General features: G+C 53.2%; 6 protein-coding genes across 6 annotated transcripts; 1 reads left to right on the top strand and 5 right to left on the bottom strand.

Moving 5' to 3' along the window:
• Window positions 1-332: 332 nt before the first annotated feature.
• On the top strand, window positions 333-4,171 carry POSPLADRAFT_1172041 (hypothetical protein; the record flags this gene model as incomplete). The annotated part of the gene is made up of 12 exons (XM_024488161.1): window positions 333-966; window positions 1,016-1,603; window positions 1,653-1,918; window positions 1,971-2,563; window positions 2,627-2,644; window positions 2,710-2,904; window positions 2,955-3,194; window positions 3,244-3,382; window positions 3,437-3,625; window positions 3,676-3,816; window positions 3,873-3,992; window positions 4,048-4,171. The coding sequence occupies 12 exons, from the start codon at window positions 333-335 to the stop codon at window positions 4,069-4,071; spliced, it is 3,147 nt and encodes a 1,048-aa protein (XP_024336589.1). The 3' UTR covers window positions 4,072-4,171.
• Window positions 4,172-4,205: 34 nt separating this feature from the next.
• On the bottom strand, window positions 4,206-4,570 carry POSPLADRAFT_1149314 (hypothetical protein; the record flags this gene model as incomplete). The annotated part of the gene is made up of 2 exons (XM_024486289.1): window positions 4,206-4,451; window positions 4,508-4,570. 2 exons carry the CDS (start codon window positions 4,568-4,570, stop codon window positions 4,206-4,208), a joined length of 309 nt encoding a protein of 102 aa, XP_024336588.1.
• Window positions 4,571-4,761: 191 nt separating this feature from the next.
• On the bottom strand, window positions 4,762-5,771 carry POSPLADRAFT_1040780 (hypothetical protein). Its single transcript, XM_024477802.1, has 4 exons — window positions 5,675-5,771; window positions 5,535-5,624; window positions 5,257-5,473; window positions 4,762-5,202 (listed from the first exon to the last, which is right to left on the bottom strand). Exons 1-4 carry the CDS (start codon window positions 5,756-5,758, stop codon window positions 4,895-4,897), a joined length of 699 nt encoding a protein of 232 aa, XP_024336587.1. The 5' UTR covers window positions 5,759-5,771; the 3' UTR covers window positions 4,762-4,894.
• A 376-nt stretch (window positions 5,772-6,147) lies between these two features.
• POSPLADRAFT_1149836 (hypothetical protein) lies at window positions 6,148-9,378 on the bottom strand (the record flags this gene model as incomplete). Its single annotated transcript, XM_024486352.1, has 5 exons — window positions 6,148-6,353; window positions 6,404-6,634; window positions 6,691-7,425; window positions 7,474-8,800; window positions 8,884-9,378. 5 exons carry the CDS (start codon window positions 9,376-9,378, stop codon window positions 6,148-6,150), a joined length of 2,994 nt encoding a protein of 997 aa, XP_024336586.1.
• A 1,010-nt stretch (window positions 9,379-10,388) lies between these two features.
• POSPLADRAFT_1149452 (hypothetical protein) lies at window positions 10,389-14,185 on the bottom strand (the record flags this gene model as incomplete). The annotated part of the gene is made up of 12 exons (XM_024486303.1): window positions 10,389-10,578; window positions 10,614-10,650; window positions 10,739-10,876; window positions 10,940-11,047; window positions 11,119-11,321; window positions 11,377-11,776; window positions 11,828-11,924; window positions 11,980-12,144; window positions 12,200-13,073; window positions 13,125-13,705; window positions 13,759-13,894; window positions 13,944-14,185. The coding sequence occupies 12 exons, from the start codon at window positions 14,183-14,185 to the stop codon at window positions 10,389-10,391; spliced, it is 3,171 nt and encodes a 1,056-aa protein (XP_024336585.1).
• Window positions 14,186-14,642: 457 nt separating this feature from the next.
• On the bottom strand, window positions 14,643-16,132 carry POSPLADRAFT_1148890 (hypothetical protein; the record flags this gene model as incomplete). Its single annotated transcript, XM_024486235.1, has 6 exons — window positions 14,643-15,264; window positions 15,318-15,364; window positions 15,417-15,529; window positions 15,583-15,774; window positions 15,885-15,955; window positions 16,008-16,132. The coding sequence occupies 6 exons, from the start codon at window positions 16,130-16,132 to the stop codon at window positions 14,643-14,645; spliced, it is 1,170 nt and encodes a 389-aa protein (XP_024336584.1).
• Window positions 16,133-16,294: the final 162 nt, after the last annotated feature.

The following is a 16,294-nucleotide window of genomic DNA, read 5'->3' as shown; positions in this document are numbered from 1 at the left end:
ATAAGTGGTCACCAAGGGAAACGAATTCCAAGAATAACCCCCTTACCGGCATGTAAAAGCGAATAGTGCCGGGACAAGCAAATACACACATATCACCGCCCCTTCCGCGCTCAGCCCTACAGCCCTTCTCTTCCTCGCCTTCTGCAACGTGCAGAGTGTTCCCGCCGTACGCAGGGCGTTGGTATCCAGTACTCAGCTATGGTGCGGCAATACCTTCCTGATTCTTGTCGCGGTCCTCATCTTTCCCCAAGGCGCACGAGCTGGACCAGAAGATCGAGGATGTCTCCAGGCGCATTCAAACCGAGCGCAGGCTCCTGGAGGCCTCCAGGCGCATGCTCACAGTCACTTCCAACCCTGAAGTTCGCGCGGGTACCGATGCTAGGATTAGGGAGGCGGAGCGCTCGCTCTCCTATTTCGAAGACACCCTGCGGGAGCTGCAGTCTCGCAAGTTGATGCAAGCCCAGCGCGATGATCAGTCGCGATCAGGCAGTCCCGGTCCTGGTCAGGGCGGCGCGTCGTACGGTCAACGCGCTGGCCGTTCATCCGATAACAATCGTGCCCCGTCCTCACCGCTGCCGGATGGTTCGCGTCGTGGCGCACAAAGCCCGCAGTCCCCTGACCTGCGTAAATCTGGTGGCAGCCTGCCTGACGATGACACACCTGGTGCTTCAAAGCCCAAAATGTACACCAAACTTGACTTGATCAAGGCGGACACTCCCCATACGACGGCCAAAATATCAAGCATGCTGCATGAGCTCGAATTTAAACTACAGGTGGAGATGCAACTGAAGAAAGGCATTGACAAGATGGCCAAGCTGTTCCAGGCCGATGGCGACAAACGGTCGCGAGCGGACGCTGAGAGCAAGAAGATAGAAAGTGAGCGAAAGATACATCTACTACAGACGGCTCTCAAGCGCTACAAAAATCTACATATTTTGGACGATGCGTTGGAGGAGGAGGATACAGGTGTGCATGGTTTGTCGAACATTTGCGTGAAATTCTCACATATATGCAGGTGCTGTGGGCCCTGGTGTAGAGGGTGAGCGCAAGGAGAACTTGCGTTCCAAGAACCTGTCTGGGAAGCTACAAGTGACCCTCAAGGGTGCTCGAGAACTTGAACACGCTCCCAGATACCGTTTCTCATCTGCTAAGCAGTGCGAAACCTACGTTTCGTTCAAGGTGGAAGGGACGGAGCGCGATCGTTCCCATCCCTCCAAGACCGATCGCTGGATGGAAGACTTCGAGATCACGATTGAGAAAGCGAACGAAGTCGAAATCACAGTCTATGACAAACAAGTCGGCGAGTCATACCCTATCCCGATCGGTCTCCTGTGGATCAAGATCTCCGACCTCGTTGATGCCCAGAGGAAGCAGAAGGTCTTGATGGAGAGCGGTCAAGGCGGCTGGGTTACCGCTGGAGCAATGAACGGCGACGGTACAGCCATGGGGTCGCATGGTAATGACATGAATGCTCCTGTCGGTTTCGGGCCAAACGCTTCTATCCAGCCCTCGTCCTCTGTACCTTCCATGAGTCAATCGGAGGGTATTGACGCCTGGTTTGTGGTTGAGCCTGCAGGCGCGCTTGCCTTGCGCTTAAATTTCGGTATGTTGTATTATGCTTGTGATGTATTTATCATTCATCTTCTTCTCAGTCAAGGAGAACGTTCGCAAACGCCCTTTGGATGCCCCGGGCGGTCTCGGCCGTCAAGGTGCTCTTCGCAAGCGTAGAGATGAGGTGCACGAGATGAATGGACACAAATTCGTCCAACGTCAGTTCTACCAGATCATTCTCTGCGCTTTCTGCAACGAATTCTTACTGAACGCCGTCGGATATCAATGCGAGGATTGCCGGTATACTTGTCACAAGAAGTGCTACGAGAAGGTTGTAACGAAATGTATTTCTAAATCGAATACTGGCGTAAGTACAAGCATCACCCCATCGATCCCATTTCCTCACCGCCTTTTTGCAGGACGACGATGCAGAAAAAATCAACCATCGTATCCCGCATCGGTTCGAACCAATCACCAATATCGGTGCAAATTGGTGTTGTCATTGTGGCTATATGCTTCCTTTAGGCCGCAAGAATGCTCGCCGATGCACTGAGTGTGGCATCACCTGTCACGCAAATTGCGCCCATCTTGTCCCTGACTTCTGTGGCATGTCCATGGAGACTGCTAACCAGCTCCTCCGTGACTGGCGCGATATCAACAAGGCGAGAGGAGGCAAAACGACCACCCAGTCGCGTCAGACAACGCAGTACACTCAACTGCCTCGCTCTCCGATGCCTCCGGAGCCTCCCCTGGATCAGCTGACTGGCGACATGGATCGCATGAAAGTTGCCGAGCCACCGCTTCCCCAGAAGGACGTCTCGTATGGTCGTCCACAAATGCAAACCCCTCCTCCTGAAAGCCTGGATCAGCGTATGGCCCAGCCTCCATCAGCCGCCTACCCCGCCCAACCACCACGACAGGCCACTGCAGGTCGGACACCTGGATACCCCTCCGAGCCCATACAACCAGGGCGCCCCGGACCAGGCGGATACGAAGCGCAGGACGCATATGGGTACCAGGCAAGTCTCAGCCCATATAATCCCCCGCACTGAACTGAACTGACATGAGTCTCCAGGCTCAACCGTCTCAACAGGTGATACCCGCGAAGACGGCGCCAGCAGCTTTCGCCCGCTCTCCCCAGCAGGAACGGGCCCCCAGCTTGCCGCCCACTCCAGTGCAGCGTGCGCCCGCGCGTCAGCGCAAAGTTGGTCTCGATGATTTTAACTTCCTCGCTGTGCTCGGGAAGGGTAACTTCGGTAAGGTCATGCTGGCGGAGGAGAAGAAGACAGGTAGCCTGTATGCTATCAAGGTGTTGAAGAAAGAGTTCATCATTGACAACGATGAGGTTGAAAGGTAGGCTCGTTTGCCGCGCTGTCATAATCTATCGCTCAGTCGTCGTGCAGCACCCGTTCTGAGAAACGAGTATTCTTGGCCGCTGCCAGGGAGCGACACCCATTCCTCCTTGGTCTTCATTCATGTTTCCAGACGGAGACCCGCGTGTACTTCGTTATGGAGTACGTCAGCGGAGGCGATCTCATGCTTCACATTCAGCGCAAGCAGTTCTCTCTACGGCAGGCGAAGTTTTATGCGTCGGAAGTTCTCCTAGCGCTCGAGTACTTTCACGCCAATGGCATCATCTACCGGTTTGTAGCGTCGCTGCAACCTCGTTGCCACGTATTCACAGTCCCGCAGGGATCTTAAGCTGGACAACATTCTCCTAACGACGGACGGACACGTCAAGGTAGCTGATTATGGTCTCTGCAAGGAAGATATGCCCTACGGTTCAACCACGAGCACATTCTGTGGGACGCCGGAATTCATGGCTCCCGAGGTCAGTACCAGTGGTTCCAGGCTGTGGCCCGCCTCGTTGACTCTGGCTATATAGATTCTCTTGGAGCAACGATACGGCCGCGCAGTCGACTGGTGGGCATTTGGCGTTCTCATGTATGAGATGCTCCTTGGCCAATCGCCATTCCGCGGAGATGACGAAGACGAAATCTTTGACGCCATCCTGGAAGATGAACCCCTGTACCCGATTACAATGCCCCGCGATGCTGTCTCGGTCCTTCAGAAGGTATGGTGCTGTTATTTTATTTTATTACCTTCTTCTCATCCCTAGTCCAGCTCCTAACCCGCGATCCCAAACGGCGACTTGGCTCTGGCGAAGCAGATGCTGAGGAGATCAAACGCCATCCTTTCTTCAAGGATGTAAACTGGGATGATGTGCACAACAAACGCATTCAACCGCCTTACTTCCCCACCATTGTACGTGTGACTGTCGGTTATCTAGTGTCTTAGTCTCACATCTTTATACCACGTAGAATGGCACTGCTGATACTAGCAACTTCGATGAAGAGTTCACTCGTGAGCAGCCGACATTGACGCCTGTGCACACCCAGCTGTCTACTCGCGACCAGGCTGAGTTTAACGGTTTCTCTTGGGTATGTGTGCATCCTTGTGTTGTCCCACAGTTAGCTCATTGTCTATCATCTACAGGTCGCAAGCTGGGCAGACGTATGATAGCGATGCCATTCTTGTACATAATTATTCCGTTTACCATTTGCTGCATTCTGTCTCCCTGTACTTGGATACCTGTTATGTGCATGACAATTTCATATCACGCGTTTCGTCATATATCTGGACAATCTGTAGCATCATCCCTCATTTTGACCGCCAGGACCTGTACTACCTGACCTCGCGGCGATAACATGCCCTCCTGTCCCTGGTAATCCTTGCGGATGCTCTGCCGTTGGCTCCTCAGGCTCGTCTCGTTGACCGCGCATGAGCTCATGAAAGCTCGACCACAGGGCAGCGATTGTCTCGTATTCTCTCGTCATACCCAAAACTTCCTCGAGTTTGCGGTTGAGATTGTTGCTCGAGGATAGCAGTTCCTCAAAAGCCTGACCGATCAGAAGGGTGACAATGAACGATACCCATCTAAACGTTTGTCACTCACGGTCGTAATTTCTCCCGTCAGTCTATCGCGTTCGCGGTCGAAGAACGTTGAATCCTCCTCCATTGTATTCTGCAAATGCGTACGTCGGGATCAGGATGCGCGCCGTGAACAGCGACGTTCACTGTCAACATTCAGCAGCCATTGGTGGTGGCGGTTTTGTTTAGAGGTTCATTCCCACGGTAATGAATGATCGCGCTGGTATTATATTCGGTAATGCAGTAGGTGCAGGTGAATGCGCATGCTCCTGGGTACGGGCAGTACTATCCATCCATGTCAGGTATAACTAAAACTACATGAGGAGCAGCGTGTAAATCAGCGTATAAAGTTACAGAGCAATGCGAATAATACCAAACTTCGAACGAGAAACCAAGCTGTATGGATAGGATATCAAAGGAAACCACTCTCCTGTAACAATCTTGCCATCTTCTCGTCTTCTCTCTCCCGGGGCTCGCGTTCCAGACTAAGATTCCAGAACTGATCGGCATAGTCGAAGCCGTCGCTGTACTTGCTGAAGCACTCCTCAAGATATGTGAGGACGGAGGCGACAGTTTGGTAGTTGTACGGTTTGGACTGCCAGCGCTTGATGTCCTGGATGACCTCTGCAGCCTTTTGACGTTTGCGGAAGTTGACCATGTTCCCAGCTAGCTTGTCTTCCGCTCCATCGTTGATGAACGTCAGCGTCGTGAGGTAAACACCTAAAAAAAGGGTTATATACTGCAGGTCAAGGAAGAGAAGAATTCCATGCTTACCGATGAAAGGCACACATGGGGGCGTAATCCTCGCCAAAGTGGATCGATAATTATTAAAGTTTTTGGCGGTATCAATGGTTGACTCGCAGACCCTCAGCTGTGACATAAAACGCGCATTCACCTGCTCCCATGTCCTCTTCAGCCGGCGAATGGGAGGAGTAGCCAGGCCTGAAACGATCGCAGTCATCGTAGAGTAGTTCTGCATGGATCGGCAGCGCTACATATCGATTCAGTCGTCATGAATATACATGGAGGCCTGAAGACTGGCTAGGACTCACATCCGCAACACTGATGAAGTGTTTCACAATGGTAGCACGTTTGCGAGAGTCTTCCTTGTCCAGCACCGATTCAGCCACCCAGTTCGCAATCTGTGGTGGTCATCAGCACAGCAAAAATTTATGACTAAACTAGTACTGACTCGATTGCTGAGTTGGATAATGGAGGAGAAGTTATCGCCTGATCTTCCAGGTTTTGTCTCTCGTGACCGTAGGAGACACTCCATGGGCCGAATTTTCTTGTACATGGCAGCTTCCATAAGCGTCAGCTGTCTTGCAAGTTCGACTGGATCAATGTCGAGTAACTTCAGCTTCTTGGTGTTCCGTGGAAGAACCGGCGCTGGCGGGGAAGCAGGGACAGTGCTGATCTTGATAGGTGCATCGCCGCCTCGTTGCTGAATGTCCACATGTCAGAGGCTTTGTGTTGAAGTAAATAGAATCACACGTACCGCACGCTCAATTAAGATAAGGAGCTGCTTCGCGGCAGCGAAGTTCACAACTTCCTCATTTGACGCAAAGTCCTTCATGCGCGCGAGGACGTAGATATCCTCCTTTTCCAAGATTCCGTCATCAGTCACCATGGTCTTAAAGGTGTTCAACACTCTGTTACGTCATGTCAGCCCGGAGGTCCAGTGTCAGTGTCGCTACTGACGCACCGCATGCGAATGACGTGCTGTTTCAGCTTTGTCCACTCTTCAAGCTCGGCAGGAGATAAGTTTGCAGGCGGCTGTACCCAGAACCGACGTACAAGCAGGTCGAAAAAGTCGTCGAGCGTCATGAAGGATTTGAACGTCAACAAGAAGTTCTGATTGAACGTTGGATCTGCACATGTTGTGAGCGAACAGTATCTGCACCCAGTTGACAGTACACACCTCCATGCTCGTGTGCTGTGAGACGCTCCACGAGAGCCGATGATGTTCCCGCGCGCACAGCACCGTCTGGATCCATGAGGATCTCTAGCTGGTCATAATTTGGCCGCAGATACCACGGCTTCGAGTCCGCATTCAGCTTCTGTAGGATATGCTGAGGGGCGTCATCTCCGAGGATCTTCATGATCTTTCTCGCCGCCGCTGCCGATCGCGGGGGCGACTTGGCTGACGTCGCTGCTAAATAGCAACTAGACGTCAATTGCAGTCCATACGGTGGCCAACATGCTTACGCTCGTCCTCATCCATGTCCGCTAGCTCTGGCGGCTCGGGGTCTGGCGTCGGATGCGACACAAGTGTGCCAGATTCGGACGGCTCGGTCGCGGGCCATGTCGGTGTCGCTGCCGAGTCTGCCACGCTCCCCGACCGTGACCTCGCCATCATGTCAAGGGAAGCTTGCGAGGACTGCGAGGACTCGTAGAATAGCGTTGACTGGGATGGGTGAGCATCCATGGGGCTCGTGACCCGCGTGCCCGGTCTGCCCAGAGCCATTTCCAGATCCACAACCTCTTCACCGTGCATTTCAACAGGCCGCGACTTGCGCCATTCGATTGAATTGGCATAGTCTGTCTGGCTGATGTCGGACTGGTCGAAGCCGACCCCGAGCAAGGCTTCGAGGCTTTGTACGGCTACATTGGCGTTGGCAATAATACCGGCTACCAAAGCGTCCATGTAATCTCGTTGGGTTATACGACCGGTGTCGTCGAGGTCTGTGCGCCCAAGATCCTGAGCTGCCAGAAGGAGGGTGGTTCCGTCATCGTATAATGACTGCAACGCAGCCTCCATAGTGCGCACGAGAAGTCTAGCCTTCTCCACCGTCTCCATGTATTGGATATGGATGATCGACTGCCCTAGCTCTAACCGCACGCCATCAACGTCGACATGCCGAGCGACATCGATATTCCCGACAAATTCAAGGATGGAGGAGAGATGCGCGATCACAGACTGGCATTCCCGCCGCAGACGTTCTAGAGCGCACATCAGTCAGACAGGACATGTAGCTGCGTTGCACATACCTGTGTCGAAGTCAGCACGTTTGAGCAGTGCAGTCAAGGCACCCAGGCGATCCCCGAGACCCCGGGCAGCAATCTTCACTTCCTGCACCTGATTCCCAGTGAAAGCCTGAAGATTCGACTGCTCCGTTTCCTCTAGCGGCACGTAGCCAAAGCCCCTCCAACTACCACCGGCTCCAGCTCCCGGCAGACCCAACCCAACGTTTGATGGCGAGAGCACTCCGTACAGACGCTTCGTGATCGGCGACGGTTGACCTCCTTGGGCAGGCGCATTTTGTTCCTGGAAGGCGTGCACCTCCGTGACGAACGTGACGACCGCCCGCTCCAGTTCCGCGACATCCGACTCTATCCGATTCGGCCGATCGCTGGAGGTCAGTGCCGGGTCGTACTGCATGGCCAAAGCAGACAGCACAAGTTTGGACAGCGTGCCTGAGACCTTTCTTTGCGCTGCCTTGAGGTGCGACTGCATCGACTGCCCGGTAGATGTCCTCGAGTCGCGCCCATCACGGAAGTAGAGATTGCTCGGAATGTGGCCAATGGGGGTTGCAGTCACATATAATAGGTTGCGCACCGTCGAAACGACCTCCTGCACCCGCTTGTCGATTTCCTCGAACTGATCCGGCCTCCGCGGGGAGAGCGCGGATCGTAAGTGGTCCATTATATCTGCAATAGCCTCCCGGACGTGGTTTGACAAGTCCACCGGCGAGGCGGGCCCCGGCGGTGTCAGAGCGTGCTGCAATGCCTTCGCAAGCTGCTCTGGCGGAGTGAGCTCGACATGTCGCGGTGTTCGTGCGCGGGGCACGGCACCGTTTGTAGGCCTCGCGTTGGCGGAGGATCCCGATCGCGCGCGCTGTGGGAAGACCTCTGAATCGTCCGAATTGATGCTGTACCTATCGGCATTGCTGTCGGAGCGCTCTCGCGGCCCAGAGACAGATGAGTCCGAGCGCATGCGACTCATCATAGCGGGCGCACCGCCTCGACCGTTCAGGCTACCGTTCCGCGAAGAATAACTCGACGACGGCTGCATGGAGGAGGCTTCCCGCGACATGGGAACGGTCGCTTCCGGGCGGGTCCATGATATCTGGCCATCGAGCTTGTTCACATAATAATACGAAAGGCCGTCGTCTGCTAGGCGTTCCTCCCATGGATCAGGCACTCGTGAGCGTTTCGAGATACCAAAGCCTGCTGCAGTACCAAGTTCCTGCCCTAGGCCGTTAGCAAGTCCTAAACCCGCGCTAGATCCACCACGGGGGGATATCTGCGAAGAGGCCAATCCGGCGAAGTCTCCGTCTGGGTCCTCTTCCATCTCCTGTGGCAGATCTCTAGAATGCTGTCCAGTCTGTGTGTTCACGTAAAATATCTAGAGCAAGAGACACTTAGTGAGTGTCCCGACAAGTGAGGCATCACTCTTACTCGACCGTCCTGCGATACCTGCGGCACCCAAAAGTCATTATGCTGAACAGACTTGCCGTTCACGCCATTGACATAGCTGTCAGGCTGTCGTGCATTGCGGGAATACTCTACATCAGAATCGAGCCAGTCCCCGTCACGGTTGGATAACGTGCTGGACATGGATTGCGCCATGTCCACCATAGAGTCGTCCTGGAGAGAAGGAGGTTGTGATGTGACATACTCGGATCCGTTGATAGCCACCTCCGCCTCCTGGTCTGAGATGATGGCGACATAATTCGAGGGGAACCAGCCGCGCTCGTCACCTAATAGTCCGTCCCACCAGCCAGACTCCAGTTGTGTGAGAACCTCGATGACGTCGTCCTTGTGGAAGGACAGAGAGGAGGCGTCCGAGGTCTGATAGTCATAGAGGGCCCGGCAGAAGAATGTCGAGATGTACTGCTCCTCCCCAGACTGCTGTGCGCCCTGGTCGCGACCGAAATTAGGGGATGCGGTCATGGTGTGCTGTGTGCCGTATACGGCGGTCGCCATTGCCACGATGCACGTTCCAGGTCAGCCAGGCCGTGTCCAAGAGGGAGGAGGACGGGTGGAAAGCGCAGGTTACGGTGATAGATGTGTGGGTGGTCGTCAGAGACGCCTCGGTGTGCACCACGTGGCTTCAATTTGGGCTGTCCCGACTAGGTAAGTGACTTTCGATTACTATGTCGAGTTGTAACGAGCGGTCTGAACACGCCTATTCGACGAAGGCAGTAGACACTGACAGTTCAGTAAGGGACGAGGGAGACGGTATCAGTCACCATGCATAAGAATTATCTTGACCAGATGCTCGAAAGCGCCGACGCAGTCGAAGATAGCACCAGGGTAACAGGGTTGACGATTCTGAAATTCTCGAAATGTTGGTCGTCGGGCTACCTGAGAAAAGCAAGCAGTAGTGACAGTACGAGCAGGAAGCCGTTCCGCGTTCGCAACTACTGAGCGCTGAGCGCTAACACACTACCATATGGGGTTGCTGATATAGCTGCCAACAGATATTGACTTGACGCGTGATCGCTATGGATCGACGAAGAAGTTACTATGGCTAGTAGATATCGAAAGAAAGAGGAGGGAGAATTGACCTCATGTTCTGCGGTCGATGCTACCCTCTTATACTTACATGTGTGAGAATCAGAGAGCCCGACATGACGGCAGAAAATCCTTCATGACATCACTTGCTCATGAGCACAGATCGCATCTTGCCATATACAGCTGCAGTATTACCGTAACAGGACGTATGGGGGAAGCCATCAGGCTTCTGCGCTAGTGATCACTATATTGAACAAGATTTGGCTGTGATATTGAGCAGAAAAACTGAAACAAACGAGACATGAGACGCCAAAGCCCATATTTTATGACAACGCACGGTGTTATTATTAAAGGACGTGTCGTGAGTCATACCGGCAGTATTAATACATTTCATGCACATGCAACAATGCAACAGTGCAATTTATGACATGGCCAAGTTGCAGATGTTATCGCTTCAGCGTTCTCTGCTTCTCTGCGAATTCCACGATTTTCTTGTCGACGAACATACCCTTGCGTTCCCGTACTGCATCCATGTAGCTCTTCGCTACATTGGACCGGTCGGCCTTCTCACCCAGGTCCTCGAGTTCTTCCTCAGTCGTTGGGACCCAGAACGGATCTTGGTCAAGCATCTCATACCTGGAAGACAGTTAGTCGACGAATGGTAGACGGACTTTTCATGCCACTTGCCCGCTGAAAATAAGCTGTGGACTCGCAGCACCGGAAGTGCGTTTCCGTATGTCTAGACAGTCGCGTAAATTGAGTTGGTTTTCAATTGTTATGGCGGCCGCGTACTTACCGTCAGCAAATCCGAAACTTTCCACGACAGGTAGGAGAGCGCGGACGGTGAAGAACTCTGTGCCTTCTTTCATCTCCTCTGACACAATCCGACCTCGACGTTTGGCCACGACGCCATACACTTTGCCCAGTACATCCGCTGGTGGAGTTACGAAACATGAGCGCGGGTGCTCGAACAGCCCATGTTGTGGTAGGTACTTACTGGACGCCTGAATATCGCAAGTGTACATCGCCAACATCAAACGCGGGGACCAATCCAAAAGACCATTACGACACGCATCCTTTACTGAGGATATGACGGCACCCGTGACTTGCGGCATCTTGTTGTGCGCTGAGAATTCCATGAACATTACGACCACGCATAGACCAAGACCGACTCACATCTTTCTTGGTCAATTCCCTCTTTGTCGATCTCCAGGGCCTCAACGAAATATGCGAGACCTTCTACTGGCTCCGCGCATAACGGCCCTTGGAGAGTAGCGAGTTGGAAACCTGCCTCGAAATGATTGTCAAATTCTCGCGAGAACGGCAAGGCCTCCTTGTTGCTTTCTCCGATCTTGTCACGCTCCTGGCGCGTTTTGAGACTTTCGACGGGATGCGTCAAACATTAAAAAGGATTAACATAGATCGGATGCGTACGAGTTTGATTTAGCATCTGACCTGCTGTCAATGAGCAGACAGCTTCCGACTCTCTGTGGACCGAAGGCCCAGACCCTGTCCGCGACATCGGCCCATTCACCGCCAACTTCGCGACATCTTTCCGAGAAGGTGTTCCAGAAATCCTCCGGCTTGGTGCTGGGCTTCTTGACGATCTCGCCCTGGACATCATACTCATCGTCCTCTTCGACAAAATGGTTTTCTTGCATATTTGAGCCTTGTTCCGAGTCCATGCGCTTGAGCGTGGCGAGGTTGTCTTGCAGGAAATCCAACAGCTTCTTTGGCAAGGGAGCCGCCCTTACGGTGAAGCTTACAAGGTTGCTGTGTATTGTTCCGTAGATGGTCCCCCGTTTTGCACCAGGTGTCTTGGGAGGTGTCATGTCTATGGGGAGAGTCAGATAATGCAATTCAGGATCGCCATCAGCACACGTACCGACACCCTTAACTGCAGTTTCTCTGAACGGTACAATTGGTTTTGATGCATTGATTTCGATCTTCGCGAAACGCTCTCGGAGATCCTTCAAGCATCTCTGAAACGACAAAATGAGAATCTTCCTTGGTGTAAAAGACCGTCGTACGCCCTACCTCAAGATGCAACTCCCCAGCGGTCAAGATAACGTGCTCTCCCGTCTGTTGTTGGAATGTCTCCACACACGGATCAGCTTGACTAAGTAGTTTGAGCCCGCGCACAAGCTTAGGCATATCCGCGGGCACCTCAGGCTCTAGGGCAACTCGCACGATAGGAGCAGCCTGAACGAACCACCGTATCAGAAGGCATTCAGGATTCCATCAAGGGAGCACTCACATAGCGAACAACCCCACCAAGATTTAGCAGACAATCCTTGATCTCACTCAGGTCCGCAGTCTCGTCCACGCCGTCGGCATTTGGCGCACACAGCGTCGCACTTCGCCAAACCTTTCCTTCCAAACCTTGAATCGCAAACACGTTGCCCGCCTGCACACTGTCCACGGGCACCAGTTCACGCCCCATCATCACATAAAGCGCCCCCACCTGCGTGGTGACGACATGTGGGGCGTTATGCGGGTGCGCAGGGTCCAGCGCCGCATTGTACTTCGGCAACACGCAACAGATAGTGGTTCCCGTGCGAATAGTGCCTGAGTATATGCGCGCGAAACCGAGAAGCGTCTCGTCCGCTTCGATCGGCTCCCCGCCTTCCTCCTTTTCTTTCACTTCTAGCTTCTCGAGCGCGGCGTCCAGGGACTCGGAGGTCGGTTCAGGTGTCGCAGCGCCATTCGCTTGCGTGGCTTCTCTGGCTTCCCGCGCCGCACGGGCGCGCTTTCGCATCTCGTCGGCGGTCATTGGCTTCTTCTTGTTCCCAGGCAGCTCCTTTGCGGGTACAGCAAACATCTTGCTCACAAGGGCAGAGACGTATGCATCCGGTTTGCCGTTGCAGGAGTAGAGACACTCTTCCAATCGGTTCTTGGGGTCGACAGTCGACTCGTACAGGTCGGGGTAGAGTATTTTGGGGATACGCGTGCGCTGAGCGATGGATGGAGGTGGGACGACATCCACAATGGATTGAATGACGCAAGAGGACAGCGATAACCACTGGGAGAAGATGAGCGTCAGGAGCTGGCGGGGGTCCTTCGTCTTCAGTTCACGAGGTGGGATTTTGAGGTTCAGCGTTGTAATGATTTTCTCGATTTTGTCAGGGTTTCTAATACCAGTCTAAGGACTGTGCGATGCTAATGAGAACGTCGGGACGCACGGGTTCAACAAGGCAGCGTCATAGACTGCCCATATGTTGTCCAAAACAAACTGGACGAACAGTGGCTTGAGAGCCCGTCCGCGTAGGTGTTTGTAACTGATGACCCTTTTGGTTTTGGGATCGAGGTAAAAGTCACCCCAAAGGACCGTGCGCAGCTTAGCCTCCTTGATGCCGAGCTTAACTGCATAGAGGTGGGCAAACTTGCCTATACGGAATCCCCAGCCAGTGACAGCTGATGCAAACACTACGTTTCCGCGTTCTGGAGCAAAGTAGATGTCCTCATCGTCCTTTTCCTGGAATTCGTCGGCATCGTGAATGGTAGCGTCAACCTCTTGTGCGTGTGATTCCTTCTTTTCCGCGAGTCTGCGCTCACGCTCCTCACGCCAACGAAAGTCGTCCTCCATTCTTTCACTGGCGAAGAAGCTCCCCATTACAGCATTGACCTGTTCGATCAGCTGCGACAGGTGCTGATATGCCTCTAGCGGAGAAAGCTTGAGCTCAGTGATGAGCCTATCAAATTTATTGATGACTAGAATGGGCTTCAAACGATCTTGCCACGCCTGCCTCAGCACGGTGACCGTCTTTGAGGGTAATTAGTGCCAGAGGAGAGTCATGAAGTCAGACGCGGACAGACCTGCGTGCAGACCCCCTCGACGACATCCACCAGGACAAGAGCGCCATCACAAAGACGAGATGCGGTGGACACCTCGCTGGAGAAGTCTACATGTCCTGGCGTGTCGATCATGTTCACAGCATATGTTTTTGGGGAGCTTCCTGGTCGAGTAAATCGCGATTCCTACCACGAGACGAGAATTCGACGCACCCCCGTCCTCGGTTCTGTCCATTACTTTGAACCGCAGAGACACAGCGCTGCTCTCCATTGTGATGCCTCTTTGTTGCTCATCCTCTCTACTGTCAAGATATCGAATCTTTCCGGCCATTCGAGTGGATATTATGTTGTTCGCGGCAAGGAGCGCGTCCATCAGTGTTGTCTTTCCGTGGTCAACATGGCCTATTGTGGTTACGTTCCGCACGTCGATGGCTTCGGGAGTTAAGGACATGCTGCAAAGATCCTGAAAGCGTGGTGCTGGATCTTGAGCGCTGAGAAGAGAGCACTATTTAGCGGCTACGCCGCCGGCTCCGAATGACTACTTTATGACAGTCTACGCCGGCGATTGGCGCCCATGGGATCTCAGATCTTATCTCATTGACACGCTCATGTGATATCGAGGTATGTTCCCTTTTGACTTCCTCCAGCCCACGGCTAGTTCATCTCTTGGATGCTTTAATACAAACAACAAGCCTCCGTGCCCTGTAATGCTCATTTACCCACTCAGACGAAGCAATCAGCAGAGCAGCTTTATCAGAGCGGATTCACCAGCTCCGCTATTGGATTCTAGATATGTTTAGCAGCTCTTTCATAGGCGCTTTTTACAGGTCAACTAGGCGATGGGAGTGGAACGTGAGGTAACTTTATTGCAGATGGGCATGGGAGTGCGCTGCGTTGGGCGTTCGAAACTATGTGTGAAGTACAGCCTCAATGCTCCGCCGTACCGTCTCGTCAAGCCCTTTTCCGATGAATACGACCTTTCCCATCACGGGCACACTCGCATCCTCTTCCTGTCCCGGCGCCACCTTTGAAATCTCGTACAGGCTCCGCACGCCCTGCAGGACGTATGTCTTGCCATCCTTCACCGCAAACATCCCTTTACAGCGCAAGACTTGGAGCGCAGGTGCTGCATACTCTCCTGCTGGATTTGTACCAGGCAGTTGATTCTCCCACAAGACGCTCCTGATCCATTCGTCCAACCTGTCTAGCTGAGCTGTCGTCAAAGAGGGACAATCAACTTGCAGGCTTGAAATGCCCCTGATCTCGTAGTGCGTGGGTTCGTGAGCGTGGGTACCATGGTCATGGTCATGCCCATGGCCTTCGCCATGGATATGCGACTGCTGGAGCAGTGGCTGAGACGTATATGCGTCGATGCCCATGATGTATTTCAAGTCAATCTCTCCTCTGACTGTCTTGTGGATTGCGGCTGCAGGGTTGAGTTTACGAATGATTTCCTCCGTGACCTCAACTTCTGCAGGAGATACGAGATCGACTTTGTTTAGTATGATAACGTCAGATCCAGCGATTTGTCTGCAGGATAACCCATTAGCGTTGGTGGTAGGCCGTGTGAGGAGGATCCACACCTGAGGCTTTCGCCAATGCCATCATCAGAGTGGTCTTCTTCCATTTGCTGTTCGAGAGTGAGTACGCTAAGATGCGGTGTAGAAACGCTTGACGGGCACCTTACGACCAAAGACCGCATCTACGACACAAACGACACCGTCGAGGTGAATATCTCTGCCTAAGCCCATAGCGAATTCTTCATTTTGCCAGAACATGGATGCAATCGGACCTGCTTGGTCTCAGTTCTGCTCCTCCAACTCGGAAAGGTACAATAGAATGCATCACCTGGATCTGCAAGACCGGTAGTCTCTAGTAGGATGTGATCGAATGCACCCTTCCGCTGCATCAGCTTCTCAATGGCAGCAACACCTGTATCCTTGATGCTGCAGCACAGGCATCCATTGGCAAGCTCCAGGAACTCTTCGGACTGCTCTGCGGCGGGATCCTCGGCAGACGAAACATTGATTGTCCTCGCTACTCAGCTGTGAGATGACGTCCGACTGGTCGAGAGAGTCCTTCCGACCTTCGATATCCTGTTCATCGTAACAATCACTCGTGTTCTAGTTTTGTATGTGATGCGTGGTCACATACAGCCGTATCCCCGAACTCATTCATGATCACGGCAATCCTGTACCCATGGCGTTCGGTCAAGATACGTCTGAGGCGATTGCGGTCAATGAAATTGCGATGTGGGAACGCTGTGCACGCACTTGACAAGCGTGGACTTTCCTGCACCGAGGAATCCACATATGATAGTAAGGGGCACTGTATGCGGCTGTGCGGGAGTCGTCACTACAGGCTCGGCCTCAACAAGAATCCTGCGGTCCGTAAGCATCCCGGGCTGGATATCCGGATGAATTTGGGGGCATACGGGATGTCCTCGTCGCCTTCCATGGCTTCCACAAACACTAGCACCCTCCACCTTTCGCTTCGACGTCTTGTGTGGTTGCAACCCGAAAGATCTGATAAAGCAAGCACAGCTAGGTCACACAGCAAT

Source organism: Postia placenta (assembly GCF_002117355.1).
Source record: "Postia placenta MAD-698-R-SB12 unplaced genomic scaffold POSPLAscaffold_11, whole genome shotgun sequence".
Classification (NCBI taxonomy): domain Eukaryota; kingdom Fungi; phylum Basidiomycota; class Agaricomycetes; order Polyporales; family Adustoporiaceae; genus Rhodonia; species Rhodonia placenta.
This window is presented reverse-complemented; position numbering and strand designations above follow the sequence as displayed.